At 36.7% G+C, this 25,901-nt stretch overlaps 1 protein-coding gene across 5 annotated transcripts in view; it reads right to left on the reverse strand.

Annotated features, from left to right (window-relative positions):
* Positions 1-25,901, reverse strand: part of MECOM (MDS1 and EVI1 complex locus) — a 573,098-nt gene that overhangs the window by 272,873 nt on the left and 274,324 nt on the right. For all 5 annotated transcript variants that reach the window (XM_004447938.5, XM_012527080.4, XM_023590259.3 and 2 more), the window contains exon 2: positions 13,724-14,061. In XM_004447938.5, coding sequence (XP_004447995.1) covers positions 13,724-14,061 — 338 coding nt within the window. The remainder of the gene's footprint in view (positions 1-13,723; positions 14,062-25,901) is intronic.

Raw genomic sequence — 25,901 nt, forward strand, 5'->3', positions numbered from 1 at the left:
ATGATATTTGACCTATTCTTGTTCTTTGTGATTTTTTTTGCTTTGATAATCACATCATGAAAAAATTTTCTTGAAAGTATACAACATTTTACCTATCTTTAGCTTCAGCTACATCATGAAAATACAAAAAAGTTTCTAGAGCAAACATAAGGATATTATTTATTGAATTTGTCTACAACTGAAATACTAATTCATTCTTTAAAAAATCACTACCTTGGACAGAATCATGTATAAAGAAAAGCACTTTACCAAGATTATTATGATTCTAATGATGTAAATAAATGTTGAGAAGCTAAGATGCTATATTAATAAATGTTTTTATTTATCCTCAAGTAAAACAGTATAAAATTCCCTTCAATTTCCCTGTTTCTCCAAACTCCCTACCATTATTGGAATAAATTCTCTCCATGTTGTTACTTCCATCTAGTGAGAAAAGAAGCTGCACTAACTTTTTTACTCTTCTAAGATATTTTTAAATTGATTCTTCTAATTATTTTCCACTGTTTCATAAATCCTCAAGGAAAAAGCTTAGAGAACAGAATATTCTGATGCCTTGGGTCTCAACTAAGTACTCTAGAATGAGGAATTAAAAAGGATCTCTGCCGCTGGACTGGACAAAGTAAAACTAATATCCAAGCCATATTTACCATCTTCTTAAAAATACTGCACAAGCTCAATAAACACTAACATAGTTTTATGACAATGCACTTTATTATTATATTACATTTCCCTCTTAAACTACCCTTTTAAGATAATCTTGGATAACTGTTAGTCTTCCCCCTCCATTGGAATCAATTCTTTTAAAAACTGTTAAGACAAAATTTCTCACTTCTTATTTATCTAGCTCTAAGGATATGTTCATTGCAACTGGTCAAGTGTACTTGCTTTCCCATTAATGAACTAAATGTTTTTCACGGAAATCAATGCCAAAACAGGTAAAATTCATTTATGGCCCAAGCAGACCTAGAGGAAAATAGAGGAGAAATAGCGTCATTCTAAGATACTGGTGCCTATCTCTAAAAACTCTAATTGCCCTATTTTTACTTTCTCACCAAACATACATTGTTTGATTGTCAGCCTCCTGACTCTGACCACAGTTTTTAGGTGTCTTGAAAGTACAATGTTATTGTTATTTTTAAATGCATATTCATGTTTCAGTTAACACAGATTGCATGTTTCAATAAGTAGGACTCTACTGCCAAGCCTGAAATCAAAATTACTAAGGTGGAAAATATTTCTTTTAAAATGATAAAGGAAGGCACATATTCCTTGTAATAAAACATTTCAGGATTACATTGCTAGAACAGATTGTATTGTTAAAGCATTTCATCAAAATTATTTAATGAATTTGACTCCAACAAAATCTTTCTTCAATTCCACATTTCCTTTCCCTCTATTTAACAGAACATAAGACAAGTCTACTTTCTGCTTATGTCATTATTTTCCTATGTCTGAATATGTGTACGAATATGAATGGAGAAAAAGAAAAGCTAAGTTCATACCTGGCATTTTAACTGACCTAACTAATTTAGAGCAATTCTGGTGTATCATCATTGACATAAATCTCTAAGCAGAGTTTTATAATGAGAAATGTTAATAAAGGTAGGCAAACAAAATGTGCAAAAGAACAATATTCCAAGGAAACAAAGCTGCCTACTCTTTTTCCAAGGACCTATCAGACAGTAAAAAACATGCCACCCAAATTGCTGTTGGGCTTAATTAGACAACAGTCAGTGCTTCCTTTTCGTATAAATGCAGTCACATAATTCGACCATCCCAGTGATAACTGTACGAGGAAATAGAAGTGAGAGAGTGATAATTTATAAAAATCAATAACTGAAATATGATAATTAGCCTTTGCCTTGTCTAATGACCCTGTGCTAGATCTGTATTTACCAAAGCTTCTGCTATTGCTCTTTTGTTATTACCATTTATAGAGCCCTTCTAACAGGAAGGGGCCTCTGTGCTAAACTATTAAGATTCAGTGTTGTATTTTATCCTCACAACAACTTTCATTGGCTAGATACAACTATTATCCCTGTTATACATATAAATAAACTGAGGGACAGAGAGTTAAGTGAGGTTCCCAAATCACTCAACTAGCAAGAAGTCTCACTCTAGAAGCCAGCCCTCACTGCTCTGCCATGCAGTGTCCATGTTTATCAAATAGGGGTTGCATTCAGATGGAAACATAAAGGCAAGCCCCATCTTACATTAACAGAATTTTTACTCTTAATATTTACTCAATCAATAACTCTAAAGTTCTGAATCAAAGGAAAATAATTCCATCACTAATTACTTTCAGGTCCTAGAGACAGACCACTACTTCTCAAGTTTTGGAAGCTGTTTTTTTATTAGCATTAATGCTTGGTCATTGTGAGGTGACAATCACTGCCAAACTCTACTATTATTTTAAAATTTATCTTCTTTATTAAGTCAATACTGGTTTGGGGGAAAATCATACACATGATGTTTTTTGTTATCTATGGTTTATTTTACCTGACAGTATGTTTTTTTCTGTAACTCATACTTTCAAAAACATCCTATTTCTCTAAAATACAATTTAAATGATTTTCTAAAAATGCCTTTTTTGAGAAACAGTCAATATTTTTTTAATTACTTAAATAAGATTTAGAAAGGTGACCCCTCATTATGTTGTCTTTGATCTCTTTTAAAAACTTTCTTTCAAGGACCTATCATATTGCTTTATTTAATTTTTCCCTTTAATATTTTTTATTATTTTGTATGTACAAACACACTATACCCACTATCCAAAATTAAGTTTTACTTAAATAATTTTACAACAATTAATTATATATAATAGTTATCATTGACCTAAGTGGTCAAATTAAAAAGCAGGGACCATTCAATATTAAGTAGTTCCCTAGAATTACACAGCTAGTGGCAGAAGACTTGATTTTGTGTTTCCATGTTTCAGATTACAATTTCTTCAATGAACTTACTCCAGCTCCTGCTCCTAGCCTTCTCATTCAAAGTGAAATAATCCCATATTCAAATATTCATTCATTCACTCATCATTTATGCATTCATTAATTCACTCATTCTTTCATTGAACAATTAATCATTTAGCATCTGCTTGTTCCAGGTGATATTCTGAATACTAGACAGCACCCAGGCATCAAAACACAGGTGGAGCACAACCAAGACATTGCACAAGAGGGATGGAGCTATGCAAGCTCTCAAGGACATCTCTGTTAGGGAAGCTAGACAAATAAAATGGATGCTGGAGACTGTTTTAGGCTTTTGTTAATAAATGGGTTTAGCACGTGCAATGGTTGGTCAAAAAGTAGGCAATTCTAAATTGTGACTAGAAAAGTCTGGGATGGTGTCTTAGAAAAAAGTGAACTTGGAAAATGAACAGAAACTTGCTAAAGGTGGGAAGGAAAAGGGCCCTTCCCAGGTTGGGAGCGCTAAGGAACAGGGGCTGGATAGAATATAGGATCTATAAAATGGACACAGTTGGTGTGGTAGAGGGTAGAGTCAAAGATGATGCTCACATTTTTGACTTGGACACCTAGGTAAGATGGCCATGCAATTTATTAAAACAGGAAATGTGCAAGGAGTGGGGCTTTGCTGACAGAAAAGAGCAAGTGTAGTCCTGGAGATAGCAATCAATTGTTCATTTGTAACAACCTGAGTTTCTCTAGGGGACACACATTTATTACAGAATTTGATGCATAGTAGGTACTCAATATTTGTTTGCTGAATCTGTATTTCCTCTGTTCAATGTTTCTTTTCCTGGGCCTGAAAGGTTTTTTTTCTCCCTTAAGTCATCATTCGAAAAAATGAAAGGAGAGCAGATGTGGCTCAAGAGGTTGAGCACCTTTTTCCCACATGGAGGTCCTGGGTGGGTTTGGCCCCAATGCCTCCTAAAAACAAACAAACAAACAAAAACTAGCAACAAGGAAACAAATTTAAAAACCAACTGAGGGAAGCCAATGTGGCTCAGTGGTTGAGTGCCAGCTTCCCAAATACAAAGTCCTGGGTTCAATCCCCGGTGCTGTTACCTCCAAAATAAATTAAAAAGAAAAAAAGAAAGAGAAAACACACTACCAAACAGTAGGGGGAATCAGCTGCAGCAGAGGGCAAATATGACATAAGGACCATTAAAAATGGGCATTCAAATGATGTGATGCATGTTTGCTTTGTAAATTCACAACTTTTACTATACACTTAATTGTTTATGTATGTTCATATATAAATGATATAAATCTAATAATAATCAAATTGGTTAGGGAAAAATACTTTGTTTAGTAGTAATATTTTGACAATGCTCTTTTTTTTTTTTTTAATTTTTTTATTTATTTATTTTAATTCACCCCCCTCCCCCAGTTGTATGTTCTCTGTGTCTATTTGCTGTGTCTTGTTTCTTTTGTCCTCTTCTGTTGTCATCAGCGGCATGGGAAGTGTGGGCGGCGCCATTCCTGGGCAGGCTGCACTTTCTTTCGCGCTGGGCGGCTCTCCTTACGGGGCACACTCTTTGCGCGTGGGGCTCCCCTACGCAGGGGACACCCCTGCGTGGCAGGGCACTCCTTGCACGCATCAGCACTGCCCATGGGCCAGCTGCACACGGGTCAAGGAGGCCCGGGGTTTGAACCTCAGACCTCCCATGTGGTAGACGTACGCCCTAACCACTGGGCCAAGTCCGTTTCCCTACAGTGCTCTTTAATCATTAGTTAAAAAGGTTTAAAAACAATGCAAGTTATTGATGGTAGGGTGAGATGTTATATATGTTTGTTTGATGTTATATATGTTTGTTTTGTAAGTTCACAACTATTATACGTTTATTGTTTATGTATGTTTATGTATAAGTGATATATTTCAATAAATTTAAAAATAAATAAATAAGCATTCAGGAGTGGAGTAAGATGATTTTGCTAAGGTGCCTTTGTTGATCAGGGCTGGATTTCTTATTAACTAGCCTAAGATTAAAAAACAAAAACACTGAGAATCAAGGACTTGACTGCCTCTCCATAGACAAGTTTGCGGAAATCATGAAAAAGCCCTTACTCTGGTTCCATTAGTAGTACCTCCAGACCAGAAAATCTACCCTCTCAAAAACAAAGGTGACCATTAAAAGGATGAAGAAAACTACTGAACTGACCATTAACTGAATTAGTAAAAGAGGTGAGAGAGGGAATGAGTGATCATTATGCGAAGAGCCAAGAACTATTTATAGAAGTATTTGAATTCCAAGCAATAAAACTACTCAGTTTTGACATAATGAAAAGAACCATTTTACATTTCTCAAGGTAAGTGCCTGTGTATACGATGAAGGCATTTCAGTCCAAGGAGAAAAAATAGTATTTTAAGATTTCCTTTAAAAGCAGAATTTTCCCCAGGTTCATCCTCTATTTCATAGGTATCCTGTTTAAAAAGGTACAGAACTACATTTACTAACCTGTAATTGTAAAATGATTTTGTTATTATGCTTTGGTTTATTCCAAGCCTTCTGGATAATCTCAAGCAGTACTGAACTTGTTGTTCAACTCTAAAGATTTTGTAATAAAAGTTTAATGAGTTACTTATTATTACAATGTTTATAGCCATTATTTAAAGGTGAACAGTAATGACGTAAAGTTAGTACGCATTTGGTGTAAAATGTATTCAACTCACATATCAGTTAATGCTACAGTGATTTTTTAAAAATCTCTTATCAATACACATGTCTAAGGATAAGGCAGTTAAACCACAACTTTACTCAGATTGTGGCTAAGAATAAAACTAAGAAAGGATTTCTCACTTGTAATCATGTCAAGTCCAGATCTTAACTTGTGGTATTTCAGAATTCTAACAAAAATTCTTTTTATGACATTATTTGAACAGATTTCACAAGGGTACACATATAAAGCATGAGGATAAAGAGTTGAAATTAGGTCCTGAAGGCAATGAATATTTATTTTTATTTAAAAGCTAAACAGGTATTCTATTAATAATCATAAATATTAAGGAAACATACCAAAATAAATCTAGTTTTTCTGATTTCTGTCTATGAAACCAAAGGTTGGTCACATCTCCAAACAATACTTTCTTGTCCATGTAGAAAATGCCTCCAAGCTTTTGAGTTATATTTCCGACAGACTAGATTTTCCAGAAATTATGAAGTTATGCTTTAACCATATGTTTTCAAATTATAAAAATAATATATATCTATAGGATCTGAACAAACATGATAAATTCAGAAGAATAACAAAGTTACCTGTCCTTACTGAAATAAAATTAATTTAGATTTTATACTCAGACCATAAGTTCTTATTTTTTAGATAATGACAGATGGGTTCTGTGAAAAATATGGCTGAAATCAGGGACTGATTTTCATAATCTTTTATGTTGCATTTTTATGTCTGAATTACTCATTAAAACAATTTGAATATAAGAATTATTACAGAATCCAGTACAGTGCTCACATTCTGGAAGCATGCAGAATCAAAGCAGGGTTATCACAACAGATGAAAAATGTATATTAGAAGAACACAGAGAAAAATGAGCAAGTAGAATGAAAGTAAAACCAAATTAATTCATAGCCACAAAATGGAAAAAACATTTTTTTTTTGTTTTCTAATCTTCAAAGCCACCCCTGCAAAAGAAAAATACAATAAATGTCACTTGATGACATTTGTTTGTTTATTCTACATGATATGTATGGATGGCTATATGCAATGTTTCCAAATGTTAGCCATAAAAATTACATTTGCAGACTTCTGGAGTGGGGAGTTCCAGGACTCAGTCCTTCCACCAAAAGTATTAAAAAGTATTAAAAAGGCAGAAGCTGTCTGAAACAACTATTTTGAAACTCTGGAGGTCAGAATACTGTATATCATCCAGGAAAGAACAGGAGGAAGAGACTGATAAACTATGGTAAAGTACAGTAAATTGCCATCTCTATGTGGTAGGCCCTGGCTCCCATCCCCCACTCCCATGGCAGGCTGATGGAGGGTCCAGACCCTGGCTAGTTCACTGGTAACAGAAAGGAACATGGAAATCCTCTTCCCCATGAACAGGGGTGGGCAGTGCCAATCACTGATCACAGCTTTTGATTAGCTGGGGATCCAGCTCTGAGGGCAGCTATTGTTTCAACCTGCCCTGGGCAAAGGGGATGAGAACCATTGTTTCAGCTGTCCCCAAATTAGGGGCAGAAGTGGTGGAGATTAAAAGGCACAGTTAGCTGAAGGGCTGCATTTACTGGGTAGACCAAGAATGATCAGCTTTGGGGAAACATTGGAGAAGTTTTGGGCACATGTCCTGAGCCGCTCCCCAGGGCACTTTGGCACCAGTCTGCATCCCCCTGATGGGTCCCTGAGCCTGCTTTGACTGGGAAATACTAACTTGAGAAATCCTCTCTGGGGTGACCCAACTCCCAGAATTAGCCTTCCAGACAAAAGTAGCTTGAGATAACAAAAGGAGTGTAAAAAACTATAGAGGCAGACAGTCTGGGACAAAGGCCTACCCAGGAAAGGCAGCTCAGCCTCCTGGGAAACAAAGGATGCAACCAAACTCTTATAAACTGAGGAACTCCAAAACAATTAACAAGCAAAAGCCCAGTAAAAGACAGAGGCCAGAAATACAAAGTAAATCCTGCACACTACATTTGCCTTGGGCTGGCCTTCCTGATAGGAGAGCTGATGCTCAAGAAAATCTGTCTCATCCCCAGATGGTTAAAAAACCAAGAAAACAGACATCTCAGGGAATAAATCCAAGAGTTAAAATTTTCAAATATTACAATATACACTGTGCAAAAAAAGAGTACAAGACAAAGAAACAGGAAATGATGACCCCTCCAAAGGAAGAGGATAAACATACAGAAAAAAAGAAGAAAACAAGATTCTGGATAGACTGAACAAGGTCTTTTAAAATAATGTTAAAAATGCTCAAGGAGAGCAAGAAAAGTACAGAGAAAGAACTAAAGGTTATCAGGAAAACAATGGATGAATAATTTGAGAGTCTAAGTAAAGAGATAGGAATTTTAAAAGGGAATGAAACAGGAACTACTAGAGTTGAAGGCCACAATAAGTGACATGAAAAAATGCCCAGGAGGGTTTCAAGAGCAAATTGGTGCTAGCAGAAGAATCAGTGAACTTGAAGATAGGATACTTGAAATGAGTCAACCTGAGGAGCAAAACAAAGAGCAATTATTGAAAGTGAAAAAAGCTTAAGATACCTCTGGGACACGATGAAATACACCATATATGCATTATAATTGTCCCAGAAAGAGAATATAGGGAGAAAAAGGCAGAAGGAATAGTCAAAGAATTAATAACAGGCATCTTCCCAAACTTAGCAAAAGATGTGAATATACATATCCATGAAGCTCAGAGAACACCAAAAAGGAAGAAAAATCCATTCCATCATATATTGATTATACTGTCAAATGCAGAGAGAGAGAGAGAGAGAGAGAATTCTGAAAGCTGTAAGAGAAAAGCAATGTGTTATGTACAAGGAAGTCCTAATTGGTTGAGTGCCAATTTCTCATCAGAAACCACAGAGGCAAGAAGGCAGTGGGTTGAAATACTTAAAGTGATGAAAGAAAACAACTGAAAGTCAAGAATTTTACATCTGACAAGACTCTTCCTCAAAACTGAAGGAGAGATTAAGAGATTCTCAGATAAACAAAACTGAGGGAGTTCATCGCCACTAGTCCTGAGCCCCTAAAGGGAGTTCTTCAAACTGAAAGGAAAGGACAGGACACTAGACAGTGTTTCAAAGCAGCGTAAAGAAATAAAAACCCGTGGTAAAGGTAATCATTTGAGTAATTATAAATTCCAGTATTACCATATTGTATTTTTCATATGTAACTTCAGTTCTCACTTCCTGCAGGTATTAAAATGCAAATGCATAAAAGCAATGATAAATCTAGATTTTTGGTCATGCAATATACAGAGATATAAGATATATGTGTATAACAAGTACAAAAAATGGTGGGGAGACAGAGAGAAATAGGAAAAGTCTATGTGCATGCTATTTATGTTAAATTGATTTGAAACCAAATATGATTGCTACATATTAGGATGTTAAATTGTAATGTCCTGGTAACCACAAGGAATAAAAAGGAAAAATATATCCATATAGAAATGAGAATATGGTGGAACACAAAGAAGCAAAGAAATATAAAGGCATTAATGGAAGTGAGGAACAAAAATGGAAAGGCAAAATAGCAGAAGAAAGTATTTTTGGTAGTGACTTCAAATGTAAATGGATTAAACTCTCCACTCAAAAGGCAGAGATTGGCAGAATGTTTAAAATAGCATGACCCAACCTATGCTGTCTGCAAGCATATTCATATTCAAAGATACAAGTAGAATGAGGGGTAATGGAAATATATCTATATTATATATAGATATATCTGTCTATATCTATATCTATATATATCCTGCAAGTAATAACAAAATGAGAACTGAGTGGCTATACTAATACTGGATAAAATAGACTTTAAGTCAAAAACAGTTATGAGGGACAAAGATCATCATAGTACACTGATGAAGGGGGAAATTAAACAGGAAAATGTAACAATTATAAATATATATTCACCTAACAGAAGAACACCAAAACATATGAAGCAAATACTGACAGCTTTGAAGGGAAAGCTGTAAGTTCTACATCCGTAGGAAACTTTAACACACCACTCTCAATAATGGATAGAACATCTAGTGAGAAGATCAATAAGGAAGTATAGGACTTGAATGATAAATTAACCAACTAGACAGACATATGGAGAACCCTGTACCCAACAAACAGAATGCACATTCTTCTTGACTGCACATGGATCATTGCCAGGATAGGCCATATGTTGGGTCACATACCAAGTTTCTCAGTAAGTAAATTTTAAAATATTGAAATGATACAACGTCTATTCCCTGACCACTCTGTAACGAAGCTAGAAATTAATAACAGAGGGAGAAAGGGAAAATTCACAAATGTGTGAAAGTTAAACAACACACTCTTAAAAAATCAATGGGCTAAAGAGGAAGTCAGAGATGAAAGTGGGAAATATCTTAAGGTGAGTGAAAATAAAAATATAGCATACCAAAACTTATATGATGTAATGAAGGATTGCTGAAAGGAAGTTTATAGCGCTAAATGCTTACATTAATAAAGAAGAAAGACCTTAAATCAGTGAGCTAACCTCAAACCTGGAAGAACTAGAAAAAGAAAAGCAAACTAAAGCCAAACTGAGCAGAAGAAAGGAAAGAACAAAGAATAAAGCAGAGAAAAATGAAATAGAAAACAAATTTTAAAAAAACAGAATTAAAAAAACAAAGGTTGGTTTGGAAAAGATCAATAAAAGATCAATAAAATTGACAAACCTTAAATTAGACTATCAAAGAGAAAAAGAGAGAGGATACAAGCAATGAAAATCAGAAATGAAAAGGCGGGCATTACTACTGAGCCCTCTGAGATAAAAATGATTAGAAGAAAACACTATGAACAGCTACATGCCAATATTAGGTAACCTAGAAATGGACAAATTCTTAGAAACACACAAACTACCTAAATCAACTCAAGAAGAAATAGAAGAGCTCAAAAACCAATTACTAGTATAGAGATTGAATCAGTAATCAAAAATCTCCCAACAAAGAAAAGCCCAGGACCAGAGACTTCACAGGGGACTTCTACCAAACACACCAAGACTTAACTCCAATTCTGCTCAAATACTTGCGAAAAATTGAAGAGGAAGGAATACTATCTAACTCATTCTATAAGGCCAATATTACCCTCATACTACAGCCAAATAAAGATATAACAAGAAAACTACAGATCAATCTCTCTTATGAATACAGATGTAGAAATCCTCAACAAAATACTAGTAAACTAAATCTAACAGCATATTAAAAGCATTATACACCACAATAAATTGAGATTTATACCTGGAATACAAGGTTTTTTCAACCTAAGAAAATCAATTAATGTAATTTTCCACATTAACAAAATGAAGGGGGGAAAAAAACCACCCAGTCATCTCAAACGATGCAGAAAATGCATTTGGCAAAATACAGCACAATTTCTTGACAAAAAACACTTAGAAAACTAAGAATAGGAGGAAAATTCCTCAACATGATAAAGGACGTATATGAAAAGTTCACAGCTAACATCCTACTAAATGGTGGAAAACTAAAAGCTTTCCCTCTAAGATCAGGAGCAAGACAAGGATGCTCACTGTTACCACTGTTATTCAACCTTGTAGTGGAAGTTCCTGCCAGAGCAATTAGTTAGGAAAAGGAATAAAAGGCATCCAAATTGAAAAGGAAGAAGTAAAACTTTTCCTATTTGCAAATGATATGATCCTAAATACAGAAAATCCTGAAAAATCCACACCAAAGTTCTTAGAGCTAATAAATGAATTAAGCAAAGTGGCAGGGCACAAGATCAACATCCAAAAATCAGTAGTGTTTTTATACACAAGCAATGAACAACAGAAGAAGAAATCAAGAAAAAAATTCATCTGTAATAGCAACCAAAAGAATCAAATATCTAAAAATAAATCTAAACAAGAATGTAAAGGACTAGTATACAAAAAACTATAAAACATTGCTAAAATAAATCAAAGAAGACCTAAATAAACAGGATAATCTGTGTTCATGGATTGAAAGACTATAAACATCATTAAGATGTCAATACTACCTAAAGTAGTTTATAGATTCAATGCAATATCAATGAAAATTCCAACAACTTTCTCTGCAGAAATAGAAATTCCAATCATCAAGTACTTATGTAAGGGTAAGGGGACCCAAATAGCTAAAGCCATCTTGAAAAAATAGAAGGAAGTTGGAAGACTCCCACTTCCTTATCTTAAAACTTATTGCAAAAGGAGCAGATGTAGGTCAGTGGTTGAGTGCCTGCCTCCACATACATGGTCCCAGATTCAATCCCCTGTACCTCCTTAAAAAAAAATTATTGTAAAGCCTTAGTAATCAAAACAGCATTGTGCTGGCACAAGGATAGACATATAGACCAATGGAATGGAATTGAAAGCTCAGAAATCAACCATTACATTTATGGCCTACTGATTTTTGACAAGGTAGCAAAGACCACTCAATTGGGAAAGAATAGAGTCTTCCACAGATGGTGCTGGGCAAACTGCATCTTCATTTGCTAAAATAATAATAATAATAATAATAAGAGGCGGTTCCCTATCTCACGCCATATACAAAAATCAACTCAAAATGGATAAAAGACTGTAATATAAGAGCTAGAACTACAAAACTCCTTGAAGAAAATATAGGGAAGCATCTTCAGGACCTTGTGTTAGCAATGGTTTCTTAGACTTTATACCCAAAGCACAAGCAACAAAAGAAAAAAATAGATAAATGGGACCTCATCAAAATTAAAAACTTTTTGCCTCAAAGGACTTTACCATGGAAGTAAAACAACAGCCTACACAATGAGAGAAAACATTTGGAAACCACACATTTCAAAGAAGATACACAAATGGCCAGACAGCATGTGAAAAGATGTTCAACACCATTAGCCATCAGGGAAATGCAATTTAAAACCACAAGGAGATACCATTTCACACCTGTAGAATGACTCCTATTAAAAACAAAAGTGGAAAATAACAAGTGTTGGAGAGGATGTGGAGAAATAGGAACACCCATTCATTGCTGGTGGCAATGTAAAATGGTACAGCTGTTGTGGAGGACAGTTTGGTGGTTCCTCAGAAAGCTACACATAGAACTATCATATGACCCTTTAATCCCACTACTAGGTATATACCCAAAAGAACGGAAAGCAGGCACTCGAACAGATATTTGCACAGTAATGTTCATGGTGGTATTATTCCCAATTGCCAAAAGATGGAAGCTACCCATGTCCATCAACCAATGAATGGATAAATAAAATGTGTTATATACGTACACTGAAATATTATTCAACTTTAAAAAGGAATGAAGTCCCAATACATGTGACAACATGGATGAATCTCAAAGAGACATCATGTAGAATGAAATAAACCAGGAACAAAAGGACAAATATTTTATGATCTCACTGTTTCGAAACAATTAGAATAAGCAAACTCGTAGAGGTAGAATCTAGAATATAGATTACCGGGGAACTGGGTAGAGATAGTGAATAGGAAGCTGAGACTTAAAATGTACAGAGTTCCTATTTGGAATGATGGAAATGTGTTGGCAATGGATGGGAGTAATAGTAGCACAACATTGTGAATGCAATTAACATCACTGAAATATATGTGAATATAATTAAAAGGGGGAAATGCCAGACTGTATATATCATAACCGAAAAAAATTTTTTTTTAAAAATCCGTGGAACTACACTACAGAAACAGTGAACCCTAAGTTAAACCATGGACTTTAATAGTACAATTATAAAAATGTGCTATCATTAATTCTAGTAAATGTTCCACAAAATGCAAGTTGTTGGTGGTAGGGTGGTAAATGGGAATCCTGTATTTTATACATATTGCTCTGTAAAACCACAAATTCTCTAATAAAGAAAAAAAAAACCTGAATTTGCATCCTTTAGCATTTTCTCAAGCTGATACTAATCTTTGGCAACTAATTAGTTTGGGTTTCTTCCTCTCACACTATACCTTTAAGCTACATTCTTTCTCTCAAGAAGTGAGATTGTAAGGACGGTTTATTCTTCAAGATCTATTTGGAATTTGCTTATTTTATGCCACTTGAACAATTAATTTCTTCTTTACTCAAGAAGAATAATATAAATGTGTTAACTCAAAATATGTTCTTACCTCCCATCCATAACTGGGGTCTTTCAGGTGTGACCTCTGCTCTCCCACATAAGGCCCAAACTTTTCACCTGCTTCAATCCTTCTTTTGGTCCATATTCCTAGGCCTGCTCCAGGCATATTTGACTCTCGAAGTTCAAACTCAGCAGGAATGGGGATATCATCAGGGATGTAGATGGGGGCTTTGTAAGGAGAGCCCTCTTTTGGGGTCAATGCTTCGCTGGATGTGGCTGGAGAGCATGGCTCTTGAATGTGGAGGGAGGGAGTGCTAGCTATTCCATCTGCATCAGGCATTTCTTCCAGAGGAATTTCAGGATAGCTACCATATGCACACTCATTACCTGTGAATAAATAAGAACATGAATTCTTACTAATATAGAAGAGACAAAATCCCACAGTTCAGTAGTCATCCTATAACGTTGTTACTCTCTGAAGGCATTGTTAAAATGTGACTGCATTAAAATCTCTATCATTCAAGGTGGGAATGGGAAGTGGGGGGTTGAAGAGGTTTATCTGAGCTGAATCTACATTTCAAATGAGTTCATCTTCACCTGCCAATACTCTTACAGGCTAGCTCTACCCATTTTCCAGGTGGAAAACAACCAGTAATTATTAGTCTGGATACTGTAGCTCTAAGAAGTAAATATGTGTACCTATAGCCCCTCCTCCCAAAACATCCCAAACTGGGAGCTGATAGGACTATAGAATTTATTGGAGAGTTGTGCCATGCAGTGGTACCAAGGAATAAATTGCAGGAGAGGCACCAAAGATTCCAAAGGCTGCTATATACAAGGCTTAAATTTGTGTCAGGATTATTTATTGGAATATGAACTTGCACTGTTTCTCCATTTTTTCTTTCCCCTTTCAAATGCATAGACAAGCCCTTGGTATTCCTTTGCCTCAGTAACTTAGGAAGAATAGAAAGTTTATGTTATTTCACGCTAGTGACTCTTCTGGACATTTGTAAAAACAAAAAATCACTGAAGAAACCAGGTGGGTGTTCCAGGGGGAAAAGGGATGGGAGAGAAGCCCTGGGTTACATCAGAAAGACAGAATTTTCTCCTGACTGAGAAGGGAGAAATCTCCAGAATCAGAAGGCCTCCGCACAGAACAGTGCCCCAGGGATGTGGCAAGACTTTAAGAGGATGGCAGGAATGGAATCATTAGGAGGCTGGCACAGGGGCTCTAAGGTCAACCCAAAGCAGCATAGCGACCACACCTGAAGCAAATGGGTGTGGCGTGTCAGACCTTAGCATCTGTGTGCAACTTGATGGAGGGGGAAGGGTGTCCCAATAATGACTGAACTTGAATTTCCCACTAGCTCAAGGAGATTGCAGTTGTTTCAGCAAATACATTGTTTCTTGTCAACTAGTATTATGGACTGAGAGTCATACCTGATTCATTTAATTCATTGACCTTCAGGAGGAAAACTAAGAAAAACTTGCTGAAATTACAAAGGAGACAGATTTCAGCTCCAGCTGAGGAAGTGCTTTCTAACAATCAGTGCTGTTCAAAAGTAGAATGGGTTGTCTCCAGTTCCAATCACAGGAGTTCAAACAGAGCCTGGACAGCCACAAGTCAGGGAATGTTTAGAGGAATTTTAGATTCAGGTTGTTGACTGGACTAGATGATCTTCAAGTCTAAGTACTACAAAATACTAAGTTTTACGAGACAGTTTATTGGGCTGGAGGGTAGAACGCCTGAGTTCTACCCCTAACTCCTCTCATTATTGTAGGGAATAATTAACTATAACACACATTAACAGTTGTCCATCAAATACTGTCTCCTGTTTCCTAAAGTTTAGTGATGTACAAAGAGATTGTAGGTACAAGAGTGTCTTTCTAATGAGATGCTTGCTACTTAATTTAAATATTGAAATAATACCATAGAAACTAACCTTAGAACTGAACTCCAAGTCCCAATCTTCATATAACTATGAGTATACGCATGATCTCAACATACAAGCTCATTATCACTTCAAGTTCAGCATAAACAAAATCGCATACATTATCATCTGCCCTCAAATCAAATCTCTGGCCCACTTCCCTATTTCCATTATGAATACTATCTTTCCCCTATTATCCATATTTGAGCCTTTAAAATACCAGTAGGTATTTTCTCTCCTTTATCTTCCAATCTATACAGTCACTAGATATTGCCCATTCTTCTTGCAAAATTTTTATCTTCACCTCTTTCTTTCAATACTCATGGCCCTTTTCTCATTTCTGAAATTTCTAAGAGTCCTCTGAGTTGATCCCCATACCTCCAGCCTCTTTCCGTTTATCCCAATATATTGAGCCTGTACCATGCTGCTGGCTTTATCTTTCCAGGATTCCTATTTTCCTCTCCAACAGCCTCGAATAATGCCCAATGTCCTCAGGTAAAATCTAAACCTCTCAGTCTTGGAATAAAATCTCTTTCATTATGAAAGCATACTCCCTTTCCATGTGATTTTTTTTTTTTTTAAGATTGTTTTTATCCCCACCCACCCCCTTCATTAGTTTTTGGTCGCTGTCTGCTCTCTGTGTCCATTTGCTGTGTGCTGTGTCTGCTAGTGCTCTCTTTAGGAGGCACTGGGAACCAAACCTGGGACCTCCCATGTGGGAGAGAGGCGCTCAATCACTTGAGCCACCTCAGCTCCCTGGTTTGTTGTGTTCCTTATTGTCTTTCCTCTTTGTGTCTCTTCATTGCATCATCTTGTTGTGTCACCTTGCCGCACCTACCTATCAGGCCAGCTCACCTTCTCCAGGTGGCACTGGGAACCAAACCTGGGACTTCCCATGTAGTAGGTGGGGGCACAATTGCTTGAGCCACATCCATTTCCCTCTATGTCGTTCTTAACACCCCTCAATAGGAGCCCCCAGGCCAGAATATGCTTAACTCTCTCTTCTGAGTTCAGTGAGTGTTTCTTCTGCAGTCCCTTCCTGCCTGGTGACCCTCTACCTGCTCCTCTGTCCATCTGACTTCTACTCATCCTTCCAAGTCAAATCCCAATTGGTCCACAAGACTGTCAATGGCCATGCCATGTAACACAAGTGTTCCCCTTCCTTGAATTCTTACATCATTTCCCTTTCTGCTTGGCAATTAAATACTACCATATTGGGAAGCAGATTTGGCTCAACTGATAGAGCATCCACCTACCACATAGGAAGTCTAGGGTTCAAACCCAGGGCCTCCCAATCCATGTGGTGAGCTGGCCCATGCACAGTGCTGATACAGCACAAGGAATGCTGTGCTACTCACGGGTGTCCCCTGCATAGGGTTGTCCCACGCACAAGGAGTGCATCCTTTAAGGAGAGCCGCCCCATGCAAAAAAGGCACAGCCTGCCCAGGAGTGGCACCACACACATGGAGAACTGATGCAGCAAGATGACACAACAAAAAGAGACACAGATTCCCGGTGCCGCTGACAAGAATGCAAGCAGGCGAAGAAGAATACACAGCAAATGGACACAGAGAGCTGATGCGGGCAGGGAAAGAGAAATAAATATAAATAAATCTTTAGAAAAAAATAAATAAATACTACCATATATTGCTGCTCAGGGTTTAATATGAATAATTCTTCTCTGCCCAAGGTTGTAAGGGGGGGGGGTTCAGAACTCAGACTTCTTGAGAATTTTCCAAGGGATCTGCATATAGATGTTTCATAAATACATGGGTTAAATAATAATCACCCTAATAAATAATTTTATGTAACTATTAAACCAAATAAATATTTTTCTAATAAATACAGTAAACTATTTTGGTCCTATAAAATACCTCTAAAACCATTTTAGGAATGGAGTACAATAGATTACAAACTTTTTTCCAAACCCAACCTCAAAGAAAAACAATTTCAATAAAGCCCCAAAGAACTATTATCAGAGAAATACACTTCAGGGTCCAAACACCCTTGATCAAGTCCATCCAGTTTTATACTTCAGAGAGACTTTTACACTTCAACCTAGGAGTCAAAATTTGCTGATGCTCTTGGTATACCTAAGAGCATATAAAATCATCTCTCTAGAATTATAACACTCAAAAACAAAGTCACTTTACAGATTCGTAAAGGGATTTATCACCCATTGTGAAGATTTTGCTTTTCTTGAAAATTGCTTTAAGTTGGGTGTCATAGTACAACCTATAGACTTGTCTGCTTAAGCAGCAGGAAACAACAAGGTCCCCATTTGAAAAGAAATATGCTCTTCCCTAATTATCTATTAAAGGTCAGTCAAATTTCCCCCATTTCCTCAAAGGGTTATATCAGTCATGCTGTCACTTCCATCAGAGTGATCTCAAATCTTATAAAAAGGATAGGGACAAACCCATCTGTGCCCTCCTACTAGCATAGCTGACCCCATGCCCTCTGAGTTACCCACTAACTCTCCCAATGCATAATTTAAACCAGTGCATTCAGATTTCAATTCCTGTGGAGACAAAATACACGTGTTCCCAGGCTGCTGCACAGAAGAATTTGAATGTAAAGCCTGAATGCAATTCTGCTTACAATAGCAAAAAATTCTAGTTAAACCTAAGGAACAACTTATGTAGGTCAAGCAAATCCAGGAGGGTCCTATTCATCTACCTGAAGGCATATAAAGGATATATGTAAACCTCAGCCATTTATTTTTAAGTCACAGTTAATCTAGTATCATCTGAATTAAATATAAGAATGGCAGTAGTAACAAAAATGGAAATATGTAAAACTGCTGAGTTTTACATATCAAAACATGCAACAATATTTCAATATAATCTAGCATTATGAAATTTTCAACAGCAAATGCAGTTTATCACACTACATTGAATATTTGCATAAACCAAAGTAAACTAATGCCTCCTGCTCATTATTCAAGAACTATCCTAAAAACTGCTAAAACATTTCATCTAAATGACAAACTACCTCAATTTTCTTATCTCCATTGCATCTCAGTTATTGGGGAGGAAAATGGTAGATCCTTTTCCTTGGCTGTAACTATAAGTAATTAAAGCATTGCTCAGATATTGCACTGACAGATTGGGCACATTTACAATAGATAAGTATCAGGTAAGAAATATTATATACATCAGTGGCCCCATAAAGATAAATAACCCTTAGAACTTCTCGGAGCTGAGCTGCCTGCTACCATAATTTGCTTCATGCATCCTTCAGGCGTATCATTACCTGAGTGAGGGCAAAAGACAGGCTTATGAATGGATTTGAGGCAAATGACTTGGGAAATGCTCTTGGAAATCAACTTCTTAATTCAAATTTGATTAGGTCAAATTTTTATTAGATCATATTTATTTCTATTAGTTTGGTACAAAAGTAATTGCCATTTTGTATTGTTGAAATTTGCTGTTTTATACTGGTACACATTCTTAAATAAATGTAGTTATGTTATACATCATTTTAATGTGCATTTCTCGCTTTATGTTTTTTTGCTAATGACTTACTACTTGCTGTTTATTTTATACTTATTTTAGACAACAGAAATGATGTTAGACAAAAAGCAAATTCAAGCAATTTTCTTATTTGAGTTCAAATTGGGTCATAAAGCATCAGAGACAACTCATAACATCAACAATGCATTTGGCCCAGGAACTGCTAATGAACATACAGTGCAGTGGCGGTTTAAGAAGTTTTGCAAAGCAGACAAGAGCCCTGAAGATGAAGAGCACATTGACCGGCCATTGGAAGTTGACAATGACCAACTGACAGCAGTCATCAAAGCTGATCTTAAATTACACAAGAAGTTGCCGAAGAACTCAACGTCAACCGTTCTACAGTCGTTTGGCATTTGAAGCAAATTGGAAAGGTGGAAAGCTCCATAAGTGGGTGCCTCATGAGCTGACCAAAAATCAAAAATACTGTCATTTTGAAGTGTAGTCTTCTCTTATTCTATGCAAGAACAATGAACCATTTCTCAATCAGATTGTGACGTGCAACGAAAAGTGGGTAATATACGACAACTGGTGACAACCAGCTCAGTGGTTGGACCAAGAAGAAGCTCCAAAGCACTTCCTAAAGCCAAAGTTGCACCAAAAAATGTCACGGTCACTGTTTGGTGGTGAGAAGTATGCTCCAAAAATCGATAAGATGCACCAAAAACTGCAACACCTGCAGCCAGCATTGGTCAACAGAAAGGGCCCAACTCTTCTCCGCTACAACACTTGATCACACATCGCACAACCAACACTTCAAAAGTTGAACAATTGTGCTGTGAAGTTTTGCCTCATCTGCCATATTCACCTGACCTCTAGCCAACTGACTGCCACTTCTCAAGCATCTTGACAACTTTTTGCAGGGAAACACTTCCACAACCAGCAGGATATAGAAAATGCTTTCCAAGAGTTCATCGAACCCCAAAGCACAAATTTTTACACTACAGGAATAAGCAAACTTATTTCTTGTTAGCAACAATGTGTTAATTGTAATGGTTCCTATTTTGATTAATAAAGATGTATTTGGGCCTAGTTATAATGATTTGCCTGAAACCACAATTCCTTTTGCACCAACCTAATACGACTCTTTGAAAAAGTAGCATAGGTTTTCACTTGAGGTGAATTCCACTTCAAAAACATACCGGAATCTGCAAAGAAGAAATTTCAGGAATAATACAGGAAATAATAGCTTCCCCTAGATGTATCTGTACTTTCTCATTTTGAACCTCACAACAATCCAGTGAGGAAAACTTGACGAGAAGAATAATCTTCCCATTTTGCAAAAGTGGAAACTGAGAGTCAGTGATGCTAAACAGCATATCCAAAGTTGGTTGAGACTAGAAACCAGTACTCCTTTTAACTCATCAATCTGGTTTTGTTTGTTTTTCTTGAAAGATATTTTTGAAAGGTCTTTCCACTCCCTCCCCCCCCAAAAAAAAATTGTGGCCATACTATGTGAATAGCTTGGTTTTTAGCTTTTTCACTTGATATTTCATTATAAACATTTTGTTACATTTTAAATATTTCCTGAAATTACATTCAGTTGCTGCATAATATTCCATTATGTGGATACACAAGTGAACCATGTCTATAGTGTTTAGTTTTGTTGTTTATGATTTTCTGACATCATAAATATCAGTGAAATGAATATTCTGAAACAAAGTTAGAATTGTCCCTCTCAGTCTCCTTCGGTTAGACTCCTATGAGTAAGTTTAGTGGGTATTCACAAGTTGTTCACTCTTTCTGAATTTATACTCATAACAACAATGCTAGTATTCATTATTATATCTTGTGGTTAGTCCCTATTAACATAATGGGAAAGATAATATTTCTTTTATTGTATTAATTCACATCTCAGTGATTACTGAGACTAACCTTTTGCCATTCTTATTTCTACTTTTGCAAACTATTAATTAATTCTATTTTTCCATTTTGAATTGGACTTTTATCATCTATCTCATTAATGACATAGAAATTAAGCCCTTGATAAAGTTTTTCCTAATCATTTAGCACCTAGATTTTTTAATGGGGCTTTTGTAGTATACAAAATTTAATTTTTATGGAACAAAGTCTATTTTTTCCTTTATGGTTTTTACTTTTCCTTAGAAATTCTTTACCCATCTTGATGAAAAAAGGATTCTCTTCTATTTTCTCTGAGTTTCATAGTTGCTTTTTACTAACCTTGGATTACCAATGATTTACTGCTGAGTGAAAAGCAGAGAAAAATGATTTCATTTATCTGAGCTCCTGTGAACGGCAGACTAGGAAAAATTGCCATTTCACTCGTAATTCTTTGGTTCTTATTTGCAAGGCTGCCCTAAAATGCCTTCTCTTCTTGTGGGTTTTATATAACTCACCATTTGTTTCTCTTGGCCTCCCTGGCTATTTTAACTGCAAATCTTCTGGGCAGATGCCATTCAAAGTCCTGAGTTTCACCATTAACAGCATTCAGTACACATCATAATACTTATCACTCAGCATTATCATTAGTGATAGAACACAAATAATTCCCTACTCTTAACATTAGCTCATTGATAGAAAATATTCAGCAACTAAATAGCCTAATATTCATATTAAAAGCAAATATACAGTTTGACTATAAAATAAGACTGATTTCTCTAAACAGTAAACAAGAAATTAGTCATTTATACTCAGCTGTATATACAAATGCATATACTTCACACATCCATGTACATTTGCAATGTGCATATGTGTGTGTGTGTATTATCGCTCACTAATCTTAAAAATAGGCTGAGACAGAAACATGATTTGAGATCTCAGGCAGACTGGTTGAGATCATAACTACATGAAACAACTGCCAGGAGGAGACCAGCTAGGGAATTGAACAGATTAGGTAACTCAGAAATTTAGACATTTCCCCCCATTATGTTCCTCATTGCAGTTTTGTAATAAAAACATGAGCAAACTTCAAAGGAAGCTCTGTAGTAAAGGTTAATTGCCACTAAAGAAGAGGGTGGGCCCAAGCGCCAGTACTTTGTGCCCAACTTGCAAGCAGACAGGAAGGATTACACGTGGCTGAGAACAGAGGATGTGTGCCCGGGTCTGGGAGAAGAGGAGGCTCTGCCAAACCTCAAAGCCCCGCCAGGGACCTCCTGGTGGGACATGAACACATGAACACAAGTCCACGAGTCGATGCCTGGTGACCATGGGGCAGGGAAGGGAGGGAGAAGACGCCAGTTTCCTTCAAAACTTAAAACCGGACATGCTCTTCTTCCCTTGTTAGGACAATTCCAAAGTGGTTAGAGCAGCAAGTTTGCGAGAAAGCAGAGGACTTCAGGAGCCAGCTCTTGTGCACCAGCAACGGGGCCAATAAACGCGTGCTGGACTTGGTGAAAAGGGTGGAGCCCAAGTAATGCCAGATGCACAAACAGAACAAAGAAAGAGGCTATGAATGGGCCAGCAAAATATTCTGGGAGATAATGAAATATAAGATCCCAATGAAAGGAAGAAAGGAAACTAGTAAAAGTAAGGAAAATGAATTTCTAAAATACTGACTTCAACAAGCTGTAAAGGACTGTAGTTACAGACCAGGAGTACCGGTTTAGAAAATAGAGGCATCTAATAGAAGGAGAAGCTGCTGATGACATAGACTTCAGACGGTCCTGCCTCCAGAAAGGAGTGAAAAAAAATAAAAAATACAGACTTAAGTAGAGTCTTTGATGCTGGACTACATTTGTAGAATCATTGTCTCTAGAAACCATTTTGTGTGTGTGTGTGTAATAATCTACCACTGTTGCTTGATACATGGAACTTTTTAAATGACCTTTTAAGCTTCCTTGTACCTCTACTATTTGCTACTTCCCTGTGCCGTGCTGGTCCATCTCTTCCTTATGGAACTTTTTAATCCAGCATTTCCTAAAAATATTTCATTCAATAGGCTGTCAATAAGACAGCCTCCTCTAATACCCAGCCTCCCCTCACCCCCCAAAAAAATATAGAAGAGTGTTAGGAGGCAGAGCAGCAAGGGAGATGGAAAACACACCACATAAATTAAAACTAGGGAACTAAATCAATGAGCAAACATTTATTTTCTCATAGGATTGTGGTATACCTCTTGCTTGTCCTGTGGCTTTTAAATCTGGCTGAATCTTTCTCCACTTTCCTAAGAATTTTACAGACATTTCACTAAGCAATTGCGTTAAACTGGTAGCTCCAAAGCTCTTATGAAGTGGATTTGGCCACTTCCAAAGTTCCTCTTCAGAGACAGAACTATGATTTTAAAAAATGGTTATGGAAAGAATTGCCAGAAAATTTTTAATTTAGGTACTAGAAAAGTCCTTCAGTATTTAGTATCAGAATCTAAAACAGCTAAAATAAAGGAGTTAAACTACGTGAGTGCTATTCCAAGCGAAAACATGACCTGGTTAATATGTGGCTTGTTCTACTGTTAGGAAGCCATGATCACCAATACCCACTGCACTGACCAGGGAAGAATAGACTTACCACATATCAGAGAGTGTTTCTTGTACGTTATAACTATGTGCCTCCACTTTCTCTTAGTAATACAGATTTTTTAAGAGAGACTTTTGGCAACCTTTGACCTGATGCCTTTCCCCTTAAGCTTTTTATATCCCCAAAAATCATTTTCCTTCAGATTCATTTAGAGTAAAAGGAGAAATGCCCTGAATTTATGTCATAGCAGACTGGGTAGTAACTCCTTAGGCAGTCTAAAATGACCAGGATACAGCCTTTCAGTATTCAAGTCATATCTACAGTAATTATTTGCTAGCATATCTAAAAGAAGGCAGGCATTTCCTGTTGCACACAAATGGGACACTCTTATCTAAATTACTGTTTAAACAGGTATTTAAGAAAAGACTATCACAGGCAGGAATTTACTGATGACGGAACACATTAGTTTAGGGCTGGACACATTAGTCGACTACTAAGCATTGTCAGAAAAGGAAGCATATCTGCATCAGGAAGGTATAGAGAATATTTTACAGCTCCCATATGGGTCAACATGGAGGACCATAAAGTATGCCATTTGCATTTCGGAAAAGTATGAAGTCTGGATTTGGCAATCTGTTACTCCTGTTGTAAGCTTGAGAGTCATAGCTTGAAGTTTTTGGGGTCCTTGTCTCCTCATCCATCACGTAAGCATTCGGATAAGTTCATCTCCAGCTCCATTCTGCTCTAGCAATCTAGCAGTCAAACATAATGAAAACCAAAGGGCGGTCAAAATTTGCTGTACCCAAAGTTTAGAAAATGTATTTCCTAGAAAGACACTTTGAGAATTGTTTGGTCTCTCCCAACACGTAACCTAGGAGAAACTGTACTCTGGCTCCTGAACCTTGCTCCAACCAGTTAAACTGGAATTTATTCCCAGTAGAGGCTTATAAAACTGGGCTGTTATTCTCACATTAAGTAGACTGCCCTCTGGTGAGGACTGTGGTTTACGTGTGGGCAGAAAGTGTGGTTTACTACCTCTAATTTGTTTATGTTGTTGATGGTGGTTTCAGAAGAAAGCTGTAGCCCTTCACATTCTAAAGAGTGGCCTGATTTGCTTCCTTAAAAAAAAAAAGTGTTTTAACAGGGGCATGAGGGAGCATTAATGTGCCATTGCTAATGGACGAGCAACTGGGATCCTTTTGACCCCAGCTCTGCTTCATTCAGCTCTGCATGTGAAATGAGAGCCCCAACTTGTTTATTATAATTACCTAAGTGTGGCTTGGTGGCTTTTGGCAGAGATCCCTCTTGCCTCCAAAGGAGAGACCAAAACTCAGGAGCTATGGGCTTAAGGAAGGAGGAGGGAGAAGGGGGATACGTTCTGCAGCAAGGAGACTGCACACTAATATAAATAATATATGCTTTATTCAAAACAAACTCCAAAAGATGAACATCAAAAAGTAGAGGAGATTGAGTTCTACTCTCTACCATTTGATAAACAAAACTAGGTGTGCAGGAGAACTGAACACACAATGTAGAAGTAAGTTCAAATTCTTTCTCACAGCAGATTTGATGCAGACCCTCCCCTACTGCTACAAAACAGAAGAGCTTTCTTATAGCCAAGAGTCCTACATAAAGAAAAGAAAATAATTATGCATGTCTGGCAGAAGAGGGAGTTGTAGCAATGGCTTGCTGATAAAAAGGAATGTGAACAAGCAATACAGCACTAACTTAATCACACTCTTGGCTTGTTAAGATGCAGAGGGTACCCCCAAAGAATGAAATTTCATTAGCATCCCCACATTAGGTTTTATTTTAAAATGAACAATGTTCCTCATTCTCACAAGGCTTGGTAACTATAAGGCAACAGTGACTTCTGATCTTAAAGTGATTCTTTGGGGAAAGTTCCTAGATGTGGCTAGAATCAGCCTAGACTCTGATACCCCCTCTGCAAACTACAGCATCTTCAGTACAAAATAAGTTTAGATGATACAAAGGAGTACAATTTTCTGCTCCCCCTTCTATGCTCTAAAAGCCCCCATATAGAGTTTCTCAACACTACATCTTATTAAATGTAAAATCATTCAAAACCACGAGGATGGATGGAATGTCATTGAAAAACATGACATTGTTTTTAAAGGAAGAGTGGTTCTTTTTTAATCTGAGAAAACATTATACACTTTGAAAGAAAATGTTTGCAGAAAAATATGAACAGATGTGCAATGTATATGTGTATACATATACCAAAAAGCACTTATGATTTGAGAAGGGGTAATTTCAACATTGCTAAGTGGTAACACAAGCTAGGTATTTAAGGGAATGTTGTAATATGACAACTTCATAGACTATCAAACTATGTATGGTCTCTGGA

This window comes from Dasypus novemcinctus, chromosome 4, assembly GCF_030445035.2.
Source record: "Dasypus novemcinctus isolate mDasNov1 chromosome 4, mDasNov1.1.hap2, whole genome shotgun sequence".
Classification (NCBI taxonomy): domain Eukaryota; kingdom Metazoa; phylum Chordata; class Mammalia; order Cingulata; family Dasypodidae; genus Dasypus; species Dasypus novemcinctus.